The sequence below is a fragment of the Fistularia commersonii genome, chromosome 12 (assembly GCF_037954325.1).
Source record: "Fistularia commersonii isolate RoL2024-O1a breed Wild chromosome 12, RoL_Fcom_v1.0, whole genome shotgun sequence".
NCBI classification, from domain to species: Eukaryota; Metazoa; Chordata; class Actinopteri; order Syngnathiformes; family Fistulariidae; genus Fistularia; species Fistularia commersonii.
The window spans coordinates 4,250,299-4,267,812 of NC_141295.1; the positions used below are offsets into that span (position 1 = coordinate 4,250,299).

General features: G+C 50.9%; 1 protein-coding gene across 1 annotated transcript; it reads left to right on the forward strand.

The window, feature by feature from the left end:
• Positions 1 to 4,683: 4,683 nt before the first annotated feature.
• Positions 4,684 to 15,545, forward strand: LOC147228201 (protein phosphatase 1 regulatory subunit 29-like). The gene is made up of 4 exons (XM_086156123.1): positions 4,684 to 4,878; positions 5,980 to 6,129; positions 6,219 to 7,213; positions 7,293 to 15,545. Exons 1-4 carry the CDS (start codon positions 4,684 to 4,686, stop codon positions 8,830 to 8,832), a joined length of 2,880 nt encoding a protein of 959 aa, XP_086012249.1. The 3' UTR covers positions 8,833 to 15,545.
• The last annotated feature ends 1,969 nt before the right edge of the window (positions 15,546 to 17,514 follow it).

The window sequence follows — 17,514 nt, forward strand, 5'->3', positions numbered from 1 at the left end:
ATCCATCGGAGGGCCACGAGCATACAAGTACTGTCACCAGTCCCCAATGAACCTCCCTGCACCCCCAGAGCTCTGAGGAACACGGAGACCCCGCAGAGAACGACCCCCCCCCCCCGTGGGAGTCCAATCAGGGACCTCCTCGCCATGAGGGGGCGGGGCTTACCATCGTGACGCTGTCGCACCCCTGAATCCCAAAAATCCTTGTTGTCATCTTCGGTGGGCCCAGACATCAGCCCTGTGGCATCCTCCTTCTGTTGCCGCGGTGACAAAGTAGATTCAGATTCTGATAAACCCGGGGGGAGGGGAGGGGGTACTTCCTGTTTCCTGTTTCCTGTTTTTTTTTTTTTTTTTTTCCTCTGAAACTTTTCCCGCCGGCGTCTTCGACCCGACGTAATTAAAGTTGTTTATCAGGGAGAAGTAAAAAAAAAAAAAAAAAAAAAGGTTTAATTAAAGCCCGGCTGTCGGAGAAAGTCATTTGACAAAAAACGAGGAAGAGGCGGAGATGAAGGCTGCCTCTTCCTCGGGGGGGGACGACAAACGGCGAGGGATTGACAAAGGCGGGCGCACAAAAGGCGTCTCGGTGATGAGGCGCATTCATCGGCGGGCGGAGATAAGCGGTGGCGGGAGGAGATGCGGGGCAAGATGGAGGCGGCGGCGGCGGCGGCGGCGGCTGACCCAGATGGCGAGATAGACTCCCGGATCATCACGGTGGCGTGAATAATTAAAAAAGGTTGCCGGATATCTGGTCTGATGACGGAGATTCCCCAAATGCGCCGGAAGGGGGGGGGGGGGGGGGGGGGGATTATTGATTTATTGATTATCTATTCATTTCCAGAACGTTATCCCGCAAGGCGGTGTGAAAACAAAGACGCGGCGCCTCCAGTCCCGTTCCGGCAGGACGGCCTTCAAAGAGGCCGGGATGAAAGGATGAGTTTCTGGGTCGTAGGGGACGGCCGACGCTCTGATCAATTTTTAAGCGCTTTAATATTTAACGCCGACCGCATTTTCATCCATTCGCTTCTTTATTTTGTTTGCGCTTCCCTGATGCCGGCCGATCGGGACGAATCAGTTCTGGAAAGTGGATTGTGTTATTGCGGTCAGGGGAGGCAGTGCCTCCCCCTGCCTCCCCTGTGTCATCATAAAAAACAAAAATTAAATTTGTAAACCTTTGTCCACTGGAAATATGAAATACATGTTATTATTGTTATTATATTGATACTATTTTTCCTCTTCAAATACATCGGAAAGACCCCGACTCCTCACAAACTGGATTGAACTCATTTTTTTTCCCACATTGAGCACATGCAGTTGATCTCTGTATGTCTGAAATGTAATGTTTGGACACATTTTTAATATATGCCGTCGGCCATTTGTGTAAGAATTCATATATAAGGCGGATTATAACTGCGAAAAATACGGTATTGCATTTTTGTTTATGTCATCTGACAAAATGGCGCGGTGAAAAAGTAGGAGGGGAGGCAGCCAGTACCTCTGCCTCACTAAAGGGGGCGTGTGGCGCTTCTTTACTTATTTTGAGAGGAAACGATGGCGGAGTTTAGTAATTTTTAATATAGAAACATCAACAAACAACAACCTTGCACATCCGGGATGAGAGGCCTCACCTTTTAATGTCAAAAAATGTAAAAAATTATTAATACGCTAGCGAAAAAAAAAAAAAAACAGTCAAGTAGCAAAAGTCCTATCTTTCAATCTGTTTGCTTACATTTTTTTAACCTGATTGCAAAAATGGAAAGATTCTATACATAGAGAAGTGAAATAACTTCTCAAATTGGACTTTAAATTAAAACTGGAAGTGATAAATAATGGAAGATGCTAAATGGATGCTAAATGAAGCTAAATGGTTGTCGGTTAGTACAAAGCCATGATGTAACTTGTTATTATTAAAATAACACGATGTAAACAATATTGCTGCCTCACTTGCTAGTTACTAGTGGCTACGACGTTACGACACAGCTTTTTAACAATATTTTTAATGTCATTTGTTGGTTATTTCATTACACAACTTGTTAACAATATTAGTACGACGTTGTGATGCAACTGGCTTGTTATTACAATTTCATGACGGCTTGTTCGATATTAAAATAATTCGATGCAACGTGTTAGTTATTACAACGTTAGCAATTCTTCAATGTGACTCATTACTTTTTACAACATTTCAATGTGACGTCTTGGTTATTAAACACCCCGTAACACGACGCCACAAACTCACATAAATCAAAACAAAGATGACAACGCCATCTGTTTTCCTGGTTGCCGGGGAAACCGACTGACAGGGGAAACACTAGCGAGCTACAAGATCTACTTCTTCTTCAGAGCTTCAGATATCAGCCGACGACAAAAAGCGACTCGCCGCCCAAAACAAAGATGGCCGCAGGAAGTGGAGATTGAAACGCCCTTTAAGCCGATTTGCTTTTACGCGAGACGGGTGGAAAATGGAAAAGCTGCAATGTAAATAAATGAGTTTCCTAATTACCCAAGGGGAAGCTGGGAGCTTTTGCGCCACTGAACCAGAGCTGTACAATACAGGTTGCTTTTTTTTGGGGGGCGATGAAGACAACAACAGTGGCAGGGGGAGGCAAATTGAAGGCCCTGCGGCGGGAAATTGAATTGTCAAGATCCATTTGGCGGGAGAATTCGAAGGAGGTGGAGGAGCTTCCGGAAGGTGGACTAAAGTGCCGGGAGTGCCGAGGAAGAAGAAGAAGAGGTGGATGGGTCCACTAGCAGCGTGGAGTTTGTTGTAGCATTGTTGTGTTAGCTTCTTGCCTCCGCCTTGTTGAGCCGCATTTTGTAATAACAGTGCGTTTTGTAATACACATCCAAAATGTACTAACGTTTTCATTTCATTTTATAATAAAGCCGCATTTTGTAAAAAACTGCCCCAACGCATTTTGTAATAAATTTTGCCGCATTATGTAATAAGTTGTTACATATTGAGAAGATTTATTACCAAATGCACTTGCAACTTTTTTATTCTCTAGGAAATGTAATAACATGGTGCATTATGTAATAACAATTCTAAGGCATTTGTTTGTTAATTGTATTTTATTTTACTTTAAAGTATTTGCAAAAGCTAGGCCTATTATTAGCATCACTGTATTTGCCTAGTAGCAGAACTTAGCAATCACTATCAGTACACCATATTCTGTAAATTCCATGTTATTACATTTCCTAGAATATAAAAAAGTTGCAAGTGCATTTTGTGTGCATTTACAAAATGCGGCAGTTTATTCCAAAATGCGCCTTTATTACAAAATGAAATGAAAAAGCTATTACATTTTGGACGTTTATTACAAAATGCACTGTTTTTACAAAATGCGGCTCAACACGCCTCCACCAGGTTGAGATGTAGCCTGTGACTAAAAAACTACAACGACAATCCCATCCGAGTGCGCGGCGAGGAGAATCTATTAACCCGGCGCCGGCGGCCTTGTAGCTCGGTGGCTCCTCTCCTGGGGTTGGGCGTGGAAGGCGGGGTGAGTGGAAATCAGAAACTTTGCAAACAAATTCCGGGAGTCTGAACTGCGGCGATTAGATGCATAATATTTCACGCCGGATTAGGAGCCTAATCCGCGGCTAATCCCCGCGAGAAAGGTAAATTGCCAAAATGTCACCCTGTTCAGACCTGCTAACTACAACTCCCCTGCTGTTACACTTGGCCCCCCGCCGACCTCCTGCACCCGTCCTTCCATCCCACTTTTCTTTGATCGTTCCTTCGTCCGGCGAGTGGCTCGGACGGAGCACAGCGTCACTCTTTCACCTTTTATCGTTCTTAAAATCCAGAGACTCCCGTCCGTAGAACGGGTTTGCCCAGGATCCCGTCAAGTCAAACAATTGAGCATTTGAGTCTTTGAGCCGACGCGAGGCGATTAGCGACCCTGCTGCTAACACGTGTAGCCCACACCCGATGAAGAAGAGGGGGCGGGAAACAGGAAGTGGCGTCAGAAGTTGAATGAGATGATCGAAACAACAACTGGCGAGTGGCGGAGCCAAAGTGGACTCCAGTAATGGAGGGCAGGAGATAGCTGCGCTATCAAGAGCGACAGCTAGCTGTTTTCCAGCTTTACTTTCTAAACTGCGACTCATGTGGACACAGTTGCCCTGGCGAGAATGTAATGCCTTCAGGTGCCGCCGTGGCTACAGTTGTGCGCCGTGAACTCAGCTTTAGGCGGTACATTTGAAGTGCCGTCCAGCTGTCCACGTGCCTTGCATCAATTTATAATTATCTCTTTTTATGCTAACAACTTCCTCTTCATCCTCCCCTCCAGACTTCCTGTCGTTCTAGAGGGGGAACCACTTTCGCACCAGGACGTGGAGGCCATGAGCGCCGGCTGGGGAGACGGCCTCCGCAGAGCTTCGACGTGGAACACCTAAGATGGGGACGGCACTCGCCGCCGTGCGTCAAACTCGCCTCTGATAACCTCGCGCCCCCTCTGTCTCAGCTGAGACTCGAGTTGCTGAGACTCGAGTTGCTGAGACTCGAGTTGCTGAGACTCGAGTTGCTGAAACTCGAGTTCCTGAGACTCGAGTTGCTGAGACTCGAGTTCCTGAGACTCGAGTTGCTGGAGCCGCCTTTTTCCGCCTCCCTTCTCTTTTCCACCCCTTGCGTCCCTTCTCCTCTCTACCAAGGCGACCTCCAAAAACAAATCTATATAATCAGAAGTCATGGCCAGTTTGTCCTGCCCCTCTTCCTGCCTGTTCGTGGCCCTCCTCCTCCCTGCGCTGTTGCTCCTCCCCCTGCCCGGCGCGGTGATGGGCGACTGCTGGCTGATAGAAGGCGATAAAGGCTACGTCTGGCTGGCCATCTGCAGCCAGAACCAGCCGCCGTACGAGACCATTCCGCAGCACATCAACAGCACGGTCAGTATCGCCGCCGCCGCCACTCGGGCGAGCCATTTCACTTGAAATTTAAGGGTGTAATGTCAGAGGAAGCTTCACTGTACGCTTGTAGATCTATAAAAAGCGACCGAGTGAAGAGCAGAACTATGGTTGCTTATGAGGATAAGACAAGATAAGATAAGATAAGATAAGATAAGATAAGATAAGATAAGATAAGATAAGATAAGATAAGATAAGATGAGAACAACTTTATTTATCCCGAAGGAAATTGTTGTGCCAGAGTTTCAAGTAAAACATAACAATGATAGATAATAGTAGGAAGGAGGGAGAATAAGAAATACAATAAAATATAATGTGTCAAAGTTAAGGCTATCAAGTGTTTTAAGGTCTTAGAAAGGACTTAGACCGGCGCAGGACATGTATGCAATCTGCAAGAAAGTGGGGTGTGATGTTCACATCACGGAGCAGCTCTGAGCCCCTGCTTGTTCGCTATGGTAACGCAAGGCTGACAGATGAGGTTAGACAGGAATCTCCATGGACCGTGATGGTTGCAGAAGAAAGTGTGACCTGTTGTGAGAGCAGGGAACAGGTGGAGGGACATCTAGAGGAGGCTGCAGGGAGTGGACATGGAGAAGGTGGAGACCTTTTTTAGTACCGAGGGTCAACTGTCATGAACGACCAGAGAGGAGGTTTACGGATGAAGGGAGAGAGGACAGGAAGGTGGCTGGTGAAGAGAAGGTGAGACGGAGGCAGATGATTGGCTGCTGTGACCCCTTTAGGGAGCAGACAAAAGATAAAGGACAAAGACAAAGGGGAGTAAGATGGGTGAGAGAGGCGTAATATAACACGGATAAAGTTTATATTTTATCAAGAATAGTTTGAAGTGAATCATGGCAGTTTAGCAGAAAGTGTGCTCAGTCTGTTTGTTAGCTTAGCATTGCCCTAGGCTCAGATAGTGTATGAAAACAGGACATTTTTAGGTGAAAGCCATGGGAGTCTTTCATGAAAACACTTGAATGAAACATTGAGGTGAGTGAATGAGTGTGTTTGTGTGTGTGTGTGTGTGTGGCGGCGGTGTTTTGACCATTCATCACCCTGAGGGTCGTCTCCTGTCTCCTCCAGGTCCATGACCTGAGGCTGAACGAGAACAAACTGAAGGCGGTGCTCTTCACCTCCATGTACCGCTTCACCAACCTCACCGACCTCAATCTCACCAAGAACGAGATCAGCTACATCGAAGACGGTGCCTTCGCCGGACAGGCCAACCTGCAGGTGGGGAGGGACGGGGCGGAGCTTTCACGCTTTTCGGCACCGGGGGTCGAGTTTTGCAATCTTTCTCATCGGAGTCGTTTGCGTCCCAGATTCTCCAGCTGGGCTACAACAAGCTGAGCAACCTGACGGAGGGCATGCTGCGCGGACTGGGCCGCATGCAGTGCCTCTTCCTGCAACACAACCTCATCGAGGTCATCGCCACCAATGCCTTCTGGGAGTGTCCCAGCCTCAGCAGCCTGGACTTGTCCTCCAACAAGCTGGCCCGCCTCGACCCGTCCACCTTCACCGTCCTGAACCGCCTGATGGTCTGCGAGCTGGCCGGGAACCCCTTCCACTGCGGCTGCGAGCTCTACAGCTTCCTCAACTGGCTGGAGGCCTTCAACAACGTGACCCACACCTACGACCGGCTCCAGTGCGAGACCCCCCGCGAACTGACCGGCTACCCGCTCCTCGGCCCGCTGCCGGGGCACGGGAGGAACGCCCGGGTCATTCTGTCGTCCAGGTGCAAAGACGGCGTGAGCATACCGGACATGTCCTCCACGGGACCGGACCTGGACGGCTCGGGGTTGGGCTTGGACAACCCGGACCAGGGGCTGTACCACCAGCCGACCACCACGTCCACCGCCGACCCCCCTTACAGCCACCAGATCACCATGAGGCTCCAAACCGTGTCCCTCTACACGGCCTACGTGGTGGTGCAGATCCCGCGGCCGTACAGCAAGATGTACATCCTGTCCCAGTACAACCACACCTTCGTCACCGACATCATGCCCCTGAAAATGAAGAAGGAGATAATCACCCTGGAAAAGCTGAGGCCCCACACCAACTACACCTACTGCGTCGCCTCGGCGAGCAAATCCCAGCGCTACAACCACACATGCCTGTCGTTCACCACCAGAGCCGTGGGGCCGGAGGACCCGCGAGCCAACCCGTCGACGACCACCCACTACATCATGACCATCCTGGGGTGTCTGTTCGGCATGGTCATCGTCCTGGGGTTGGTCTACTACTGCTTGAGGCGGCGGCGGATCCAGGAGGAGAAGGAGAAAGCGATAAGCGTGAAGAAAACCATCTTGGAGATGAGGTAAGAGGCGCGGTAGGTTCCTCTCGCTTGTCCGCCTACGACGGGATGCTGTAAGTAGTGTTTCTGCCGCGCTTCCCAGATACGGCCCGGAGGCGGCCGCGGCCGTGGCCGGCGACCCGGGCGCCATGCAGCGTCTGCAGGAGCAGGCCCACCACCAGCACCACCACGCCGGCGGGGCCGGGAGCAAGCTGCCCCCGTCGGCCTCTTCCAGCACGGGGATGCTCCACGGCTCGGCGAACACCAGCTCCTCCCGCCTCTCCACGCTGCCGCAGGTGGAGAAAATGGCCACCGCCTTCTCGGAGGCGATGGCCGGAAAAGGGAACTACATGGACGTGAGGACCGCGGGCATGGCGGGGGAGGGAGGGCTGGCCGGAGGCGCCGGGGTCGGAGGGGAAGTGGCCGTGGACGTGCGAAGCGGGGGTGAAAACGGACGCGAGGCCGGGGAGGATTCGGACGACGACGGCCGCGGCTCAGCGTCGGAGATCTCCACCATCGCCAAGGAGGTGGACAAGGTCAACCAGATCATCAACAACTGCATCGACGCCCTCAAACTGGATGCCTCTGCTAATGTTGCGACCACAGCCGACAACGCCGTCTCCTCGCCGCAGCCTCCGGCGTGCATCACCTCCCTTCCCCGCAACCTCCTGCCCCTCTCCCCGGGCGACCAGATTATGGCGTCCTCCCCGAAGGTGCACCCGAAGTCCCACCCTCCGCCTCCGACTCTGCCCCATCCTCACCCTCAGCTCCCGCCGTCCATGGCGCCGGTGCCCCTGGTCATGCCCCTGTCCGAGCGGCCGGGCATCAGCGGCGGGGGGTTCCTTTCCCCTCCCTACCGCGACCCTCCCCCGGCCAACGCCGTCCGGCCCCTCCAGAGGCAACTGAGCGCCGACGCCGCCGCCGCCGCCAAGAACCGCTGTGCCGCCAATGCCGGGGCGGCGGCGGCGGCGGCGGCGGCGGCGGCGAAGAACGCCAGGGTTTACAGCGTGGAGGTTCCGGAGCAGCGCAGCGACCCTCCAAAGTACCCTACGGAAAAAGGGAGTCCCGTCGGTTGTGTCGAAGGGGCCGGGAGCGGCGGCGGAGGGGCTTGCAATGGGAACGGAGTGGGGAGCGTGAACGGCGGCGGGGTGAGCATAAACGGAGGCGGCATGGGGTGCAGTAATGGCGGCGGAGGTCGTGGCGGCGCGGCCGGACCCGGACAGCAGCAGCAGCAGCAGCAGCACCTGGAGGTCCAACCGGATTACCACGGTTCTGAACACCGCCACTCCTTCCCCGCGCTGTACTACGAGGGCGGGAACGAATCACCCACTCCGGCGCAGAAGGCCTCCTTCCTCAAGCCTCTCGGTCGCGCCAAGAGGGACGCCACCGCCGCCTATTCCCAGCTGTCCCCCTCTCGGCACCACAACTACAACTCCGGCTACTCCTCCAGCCCGGAGTACTCCTCTGAGAGCACACTGCGGATCTGGGAGCGATTCCGACCCTACAAGAAGAGCCCGAGGGAGGAGGCGTCCTACATCGCGGCGGGTCACGCCCTGCGCAAGAAGGTGCAGTTCGCCAAGGACGAGGACCTCCATGACATTTTGGACTACTGGAAGGGGGTTTCCGCCCAGCAGAAGCTGTGAACCCCACCGAGGTGGACTAACGGGGTCGGATCCCAACCAGCGGACTAAACCGGGAATGGGTGTTAATGTAGCAAGACAAAAATCGCGTTTCATCCGAGGCGTCCGTCGGCGCGTCGTTCTCCGGCCGCGTCGAGGGTCACGCAGGTATCATCTCCGGGCGGCTTCACCGGGCGAGTCGGGGGGGGGTTCCGGGATTTTCTTTCCGCTTGACAAATCTGACTTGGGACCCGGAGAGGCGCCGGGCGCTTTGGTTCCTCGCCGCTTCCTCCGAGGAGCGACGCGAAGGCGGCGACAAACAAAGGGTCTTCTACCTCATTAGCGGCGCAGTGTAGCCAAGCTATCTCCGCTTCCCCTCGTTTCGCTAATCCCATCAAACCGCCATTCACCGCCCCTCCCCCGCCCCCCGCAGCACCTGTTCTCCTATTGAGGCGTCATTTGGGGAGATAACGAGGGCGCAGGATGAGGAATTAGGAGCGTTTGTTTTAGAGGAGCGTGGATCTCCCTCCCCGGCGGGAGGACATTAGCGATACTTATCGGGCTAATTGTACTCCCTGGCAGGGAGCCGGCGGAGAGCAGGTCGGCCGGGCGCGCCCATCGATCCGAGAACACCCGGTTACACGTGTCCGGCGGTGCGTGGGCGTGTACATACGGTGTGTGTGTGTGTGTGTGTGTGTGTGTGTGTGTGTGTGTGATTTGTGGGGAGGGGGGGTGAGGCGGTGGGAACAAGAAGCTGAGATGCCTCCTCCTGCTTCTTGCTAGGCTAGCTAAGAAATGATGCTTAGCACAAAAGGTAAGCACTCAGGTGGGGAAAGTTTATATCCGTATGTGTGTGTGTGTGTGTGAGTGTGTGTGAGCGCATGCATGTGTGTGTGTGTGTGTAAATGTAAATATCTGTGTTTAGCCCTAGCCTGCCCAGCCTAATGCAACCTGCTTGTCCAGCACTCTTTCAAGACTTGCAGGAGTTGCATATTTCTTTCTTTCTTGCTCTCTTTCTTCTTTCTTTCTTTCGTATCCAACCTTATCAGTCTGTAAAAAGCACAATTGTACCAGAAGAAGAAGAAGAAGAAGGAGAAGAAGAAGAAGAAGAAGAAGAAGAAGAAGAAGAAGAAGAAGAAGAAGGGAACTGTGTGCTGTTTCTTTTGAGAAGGATTGGGAGGGAAGTAAGTGTGGTACTAGTTTTTTTTGGGACTACTTTTTGGCACTACCTTGTGGTATAACGCCATTGTACGGCTTTGCGGTATCACTTTTTGGTACCACTTCATGGGATTACTTTGTGGTATTACTTCATTGCGCTACTTCACGGTACTCCTTTTTGGTATTACTTCATTATACTTCTTTGTTGTACTACTGTCTGGTATTGCTATGTGGTACTTTTTTGTGTTATGTCTTCACTGTACCACTTTATGGTACTACTTTTTGGTGCCACTTCATGGTACTACTCTGCGGTATTGCTTCATTGTACCACTTCATTTACTACTTTCTGGTACGACTTACCGGTACTACTTTATGGCATGACTTCATGCTACTATTCTGACACTACTTCATTGTACTACTTCACGGTTCTACTTTGTAGAATGACTTCGTAGTACTACTTTGTGATATTACTTCACTGTACCACTTCATTTCTGACTTTTTGGTACTACTTGCTGGTACTACTTTATGGCACGACTTCCTGCTACTACTCTGATACTACTTCATTGTGCTACTTCACGGTTCTACTTTGTAGAATGACTTCATAGTACTACTTTGTGGTACTACTTTGTGGTATTACCTCATGGCACTACTTTTCGGTACTACTTCCTGGCACTCCCTCGCAGTACAACTTCAGGCTCATACCTCACGACGGTACGACGTCTTGGTACTACTCTGTGGCACTACTTTGTTGTACTACTTCTTCATAGTACTACTTCATGGCACAAGTAAAACAGCTCAATCCCCACTGACACCTCATAGTTTAGTACAATATAACGACACAGGGTGTAGCCAATATTGATATATTGATCCAAATATTAACAGTTACATTGATCCGGGTAATAATGCTGATCAAGACAATATTGATAATCCAGTCTATATCACCAATATTGATCCAGTTATTACGGATAATGACGACCTGGTTAATATTGAAATTATTGATCCAGTTCATTTCGATGATATCTTTGATTATATCGATCAGATTGATCAGTTTTAGGGACAAAAGTGATTATTTTTCTTAAGTTGAAGTGACTTGAGGAGGAAGAGACGTCCTCGCGAGACAAGTTCCTTCCTCTTCTTCCTCTGTGTAAACCTTTCCTTTCCAGAGGTCTAAGTAATTAAACCCCCTGAGTTTTTCCTCTCTTTTTTCATCTCTCCTTTTATTTTCTCCTCCGTTCGTGTTAATGGGGTAAATTAATGATTGATTAGAGGAGGAAGAGGCTGCGGTGGAAATTAAATGCGGTGGCTTTTTCTTCTTTATTTCTCTTTATCTTCTGCTCGTCTTCCTCGCCGCCGCCGCCGCCATTTCCCGCAGGGTGACGAATGATCTGCTGCTCCCGGGTTGATTGACAGGCCGCGGTTTCCCCGGATGCTAACATTAGCATCGCTAATCCCATCCCTGCCTCCTCTTCATGGAGGAGCTTGTTACCTCGTTCCGCCGCCGCCCTCGCGCCACGTGCCTTCCCTCCCGTCTGGTCGATCATCAGGCGACTCGAGGGGACGCCCGGCCGCCTCGGCTTCTCGGAAAAATAAACAAAAAAACAACGAACTTGTACAGCACAACATGCGGTTCTCCCGGGAACCGCCTCCGAACCCCCTCTTCGCTAACAAACTCCCAGATTCCAGGTGGGTTCGGGCTTCTCATCGAGATTCATCCCTTTTCACGAGAACGTTATAAACCTTTCCGACCTCCGATTGGCTCAAAACCAGGAAGTATTTGTCACATTATAACGGTGTAATAACAGTTATTACACTGTTATAACAGTGTAATAAGCAGTGCCCCCCTTGTTATAACACTGTTATTAACCACCCTGCCCGCCGCCACTTTCGCCAGGCGAGTTTCGGCGCCTCTTTTTTTCACTTAAAAAAAACGTCGGGTTTGTCCGAGGCCGACGCCCGGAAGTCTTCCTTGAAGCTCCGCCCCCTTTTTTTTTCTTTTAACTCCATCCTGGCGGCAAGAGCTGGACGCCGTGAATACCGAGTCCCATCTCCAGAACTTTCAGTGTGCACGATTGGGAAGTACTCTTGTAGTACTCTTGTAGTACTCTTGAGGTACTCTTGTGGTACTCTTGAAGTACTCATGTAGTACTCATGTAGTACTCTTGTAGTACTATTGTAGTACTCTTGTAGTATGGCACCACGCAGTACTCGCCAGGGTTTTCATCCCACTTGTGTTATATAGATGTAGTTTTTCTTCTTGGATCACTAATAAGTGTGGAGTGTGTGTGTGTGTGTGTGTGTGTGTGTGTGTGTGTGTGTGTGTGTGTGTGCTCATTTTTTTCAATGAAACCCAAAAAACAACTTCCTCATGCTTGATGCCCGGCATGCGGATGGGCGGAGCCTAACCCGGGTCTTGTGACCATGATGTCACCGGAGGACGTCGGTGACATCACGATGACATCATCGACCTTGACTCCGCCCACCGCGGACGTCTCAGCCCCATCACGTGACCGGCGGCCGAACGAGCGAACGCCACGCGATCGACGCCGAGGAAAAAAAGACAACACACAGCTAAACCTGGAGGAGCTTCAACCGGTGGTCAACTGTGACACACACACACACACACACACACACACACACACACACACACGTAGAGAATCAATGAATATAATGTATGTGTTTGAATAGACTAGTTTAACACTATGGACATGAAATGTGAGAACACCTCTCCACACACACACACACACACACACACACAGACACACACACACACTGACACGACGTACTGACTAGTGTTTCTTTCCACGTTTACAGACACACACGGTCTTAAAAAGTGCCAAAATGGTGGGTTTATGGCGGCGGCGTGGAACCAAACCTTCTCCGTGGGAGAGAAAACTCTTTTCTTTTCTTTCTTTTCTCCCGATCTGCCGAACCGCCTGTTCGCTGGCGAAGGACGGGGTCACCCCGAAGGTCGCCGTGTTGTCATGCGCCCCCGCCATGCTTCGCTTTAGCTCCGCCCCCTTCCCTGAGACTCGCCGTGTAGCGTTAGCGCTCAAAGATGGCCGCCGGCGACGGCCTCGCTCAGGTCTGATGTTTAATCACACCGGCTTCAGAAGAAAGACGTCCCTATTTTTTTTTTTTTAATATTGCCGTCGTGCATGGTGATGTGCACGTTGGCGTGCATGTCGGCGTGCACAGTGCCGTGCACGGCGCCATAAGCCGGCGCCGCGGCTTCGAATCCGGCGAATCCTTTAAATCTGGAGATTCTCCTCAGCTTTTACTCGCCGCAGGGTTGTCCAGCCGTCACCGTGTGTGTGTGTGTGTGTGTGTGTGTGTGTGTGTGTGTGTGAGTGTGTGTGTGTGTGCATGTGTGTGTGTCCCTCCTCGAGTGACGGCTGCGGCTCCAGTATCTGAAGCATTTTTAATTAATCTGCCTTTCAGTCCGCCGAGCCTTTCAGTGCGACTGTGCTCATTCTCTCACTCACTGTCACTCACACACACACACACACACACACACACATTTGATCTTTTATTTTTTCTCCTTATCAATGTACGTGCTTTATTTAATATCCACACATTTCGGAACAGTAACGCCCGAATCTCCCACCCTTCCCCCGCGCGCCTGAACGCACCGCCACACACTCTGATCGCGTCAGCGGCGGCCATTTTTGCCAGAACGCCACGGGTCCGACCCCCCGCCACCTGCTCCCACACACACACACACACACACACACACACACACACACATACGATGGTTCGATTTTAACAAAGATGCGGCGGTTGCCGGGGGTGACGGGAGGCGGCGTCAAGGTTGCTCGATAGCAGATAAGAACACATGCTCTCATTAATTGCCTCTTGTAGCGTTGGAAGTACAGGATGGGTGACATCGCCGTGGGTGATACGTGCACGCCGTGCACGTGTGCGCGTGCACATGATTATGCACGTCTCGAGAACAGCCTCTATAGCGTCGCCTCTCCTCTCTGATATCAATCGATCCGACAAGTAGAGAGGATTTGCTGTTGTGAATGCTAATGCTAATGCTAACACTAATGCTAATGCTAGCAGGGTACAACGAGTGTTAGCTGCGTCCGCTTCGCACGTCGGCTTTTTCGCGCGTGGCAGCGGGGGGTCCAAAGGGGGCGGGGCTTGAAGAGGCCCCGCCCACATGTATCTTAGCCCCGCCCCCCCCTGCTAGCTTCATCAGTGTAGCTGATGGGATGACAAAGTGTGTGTGTGTGTGTGTGTGTGCATGAGAATCTGCTGATCAATTCCACCAACCACTTAGACAGATTGGACGATGAGAACTAAACACTGGTAGAACATCTTAACGTGGAACGCACACACACACACACACACACACACACACACACAGCCTTCATCCATCCTTTTCTACTTTGCCATCATTGTTTCTTTCCCAGATGTTCCCCTCCTCCTCCATCCTCTCAGTAATCCAGATTTATCCAATCCTAACCCCGACCTTCTCTGACCTCTGCGCTCACCGTGGTGTGTGTGTGTGTGTGTGTGTGTGTGTGTGTGTGTAGGGGTTCAACGCGCTCCCCAGAAACCGATCATGTACGTGACGTTAATCAAAATCTGCCGATTCCTCGCACGCCGCCCGCCGCCTTCCCTCATGGGATTATAATCCGCAGCCTTTTCTCACGCCCGCCGCCATCTTCCTCCTCATCCTGGCCTCGATTAGCCAATGAAAAAAGAACGTTTCCCGCCTCGCGTGCAAAAAACCCTCATCTCGGCGGCGATATCGCTTCCCTGCCCGCGCACGCCGTCCGAGGAGGAGCGAGGAGGGGTCAGCGGCGCCGACTGTGTTTTAATTGGCGGAGCGGGGGTACTTTAATTGGTCTCCATCCGTTAATTGCGCGGCCCTGAATGTCACTTGCGATGTAATCCGTCACACACACACACACACACAGACACACACACACACACACAGACAAAGCTCCCACCCCGAGCTCATTGACATCCTGGTACTTTCCCAGTGAGTAGCGGCTCATGGATAGCACCAGATAGTCACCGCACACACACACACACACACACTTGCACACACACACACACACTCGCACAGAAGCAGATTACTTGGCAGCGACGCTGTCATCAAGTAATAATGCTGTAATAACATGTAATAACATGGTTATTACATCATTATTAGCTCGCACTCTGTTAGCATCGCGGTTTCATTTGTAAGATAACAAAAAAAAAATCCTGCCAGTTCCGTATTTACCGTTCCGATGACTCACTGCCGTCCGTTTCCGAACCCCGAACCCGACCTGTGGGTCACATGACCTCCCACGCTTTCACTGTGACCCCCCCTCGTGACCGCCGCCGCCGCCGGATCAGACCCGAATAGCGTTGCGTTCACGGACCCTTTCCCGTCCCGACCAGCCGGCAGGCGTGTTCGCTCATCTCTCTCTTTCTCTCTCTCTCTCTCTCTCTATGGCGGTTTGGTCCCACCCTCGCCGTCGCCATGACGACGGCGGCGAGCGAAAAACAAAAAGCGAACCTGTGAATTTTGTACAAACTGTAGGAACAGATAACTGTTGTTTCTTTTCTACTGAGCCTGTTACCTATATATGTTTCTTGGTGGTGGTGGTGGGAGGGGGAGGGGGGGACACTCTAGGGGTCAGGGGTCAGGGGTCAGGGGTCAGGGGTCAGGGGTCAGGGGTCGCGGGTGGGTCTCTTTTCTGTAAATGGTCGGGGGCTGTGCAATGACTCCTTGTAATTATCGAGAGAATCCGGAGGTGGAACGACGACGACAAACGAAATAAAGTGTTATATTTGCATGATTTCCTGTATTTTCCTGAGCAGAAACTTATCTAGATATCTATAATTCTATATAAAGATGTATAAATATGTGGTTATTTATGGTCGTGCCTTCTGAGCGGATGTCGCCTCCGCGAGGAAAATATTGCGTTTTTTTTCACCTTCATTCATCTCGGATTAGCTTTTTATTTCTTGCACTACTTCGTCTTTTTATTTTTAAATGTAAATACAAAAAGCGGGGAGGCGCTAACCGGCGTCTGGCTCGAACGGGAACGTCGGCGGCGCCGTAAACGCTAAAGTTTGGCGAGGCGCTCACGGGTACTTCGCTGTCGGACAAAACCGAAGAGGAGACGCTTCTTCGGGACACCTTGGGATCATGATGAGGACGTTTCCGTGACGACGCCGGCGCCGACGGAGGAGGCGACACCGCCTGGCCTTTAGCATTTAGCAGAAAATGTGCCGCCGGACGCCACTTGACTCCGGCCTCCATCTTGATGGGAACTCATTGTGTTCTGACCTTTAAGTTTCCACGGCTCCCCCCTTCCTCCTCCTTCCTCCCGCCGCCGCTATCGCTCTCCCGCTACGACATCTCCTTGTTAAAAAAGAACCAGAGTGCACCTGAACGCACCGTAAAGCCTTCCATCTATATGCTCGTCCAGAGTCGCTTAGCTAATCCACGTTAGCTTTAATCCTCATTTGCAATCGCCAAGAAGCTAATTCATAGCATGTTGGCTTTGGTTCCTATTTGTGTGCAACTTGTAGCTAATTCATGACATGTTAGCTTCATTTTGCCTTTGCAATTGGCAATTAGGTTATTCATAGCATGTTAGCATTGGGTGCCTTTGCAAGGACTACTTAGCTTAGTCATCGCCTGTAAGCATCAGTTTGCCTCTGCTTAGTCAATTCATAGCACGTTAGCCTAAAGTGCCTTTTGCTAGTTTATAGCATGTTGGCTTTAGTTCCTATTTGCGTGCAACTTGTAGCTAATTCATGACATGTTAGCTTCATTTTGCCTTTGCAATTGGCAATTAGGTTATTCATAGCATGTTAGCATTGGGTGCCTTTGCAAGGACTGCTTAGCTTAGTCATCGCCTGTTAGCATCAGTTTGCCTCTGCTTAGTCAATTCATAGCACGTTAGCCTAAAGTGCCTTTTAGCTATTTCATAGCATGTTAGCGTCAGTTTCGTCTTTGCAAGCACCACTTAGCTAATATCTAGCATGCTAGCTTTAGTTCACCTTGGAAAACGTTGCTTGGCTAATCTCCAGCGTGTTAGCTTTTGTTCACCTTTGCAAGCACCCCTTAGCTAATATCTAGCATGTTAGCTTTGGTTCACCTTGGAAAATGTAATTTCTAGCATGTTAGCTTGGTTTCTCAACATTGCAAGCATCGTCACACTGGGTGATAGCATCTCGACCTCGATTTGAATCATAGCATGTTAGCTTCGGTTCACCCTCGCAAGTGCCGCTTAGCTAAATCATACTGTCGTAGCTCTAGTGCAACTTTGCAAGCTCCATTAGCTATGAATTAGCTAACAGTGCTAATAATGCTAGCTACAGTTCACCATCGCGAGCGACGCTAGCTGCTCCCCTCCCCCTCTCCGGACCCAGAGGAGGCCGTGACACGATCCATTACATCTTGAGTGAGGGATCAATTCTGCACACACACACACACACACACACACACACACACACACACACATGCATGCACGCACACACAGGGAGGGAACCAATCAGAACTTTGGCCCAAAGACTAATTGCGGAGCCAGCAGTATTTCC

What these genes read in the sequence shown, in the direction of transcription:
- LOC147228201 (XM_086156123.1), top strand. Translation starts at nt 4,684, where the DNA reads ATGGCCAGTTTGTCCTGCCCCTCTTCCTGCCTGTTCGTGGCCCTCCTC. An exon ending in CGCAGCACATCAACAGCACG is followed by an intron (nt 4,879 to 5,979) that starts GTCAGTATCGCC and finishes TGTCTCCTCCAG; the next exon opens with GTCCATGACCTGAGGCTGAA. An exon ending in AAAACCATCTTGGAGATGAG is followed by an intron (nt 7,214 to 7,292) that starts GTAAGAGGCGCG and finishes CGCGCTTCCCAG; the next exon opens with ATACGGCCCGGAGGCGGCCG.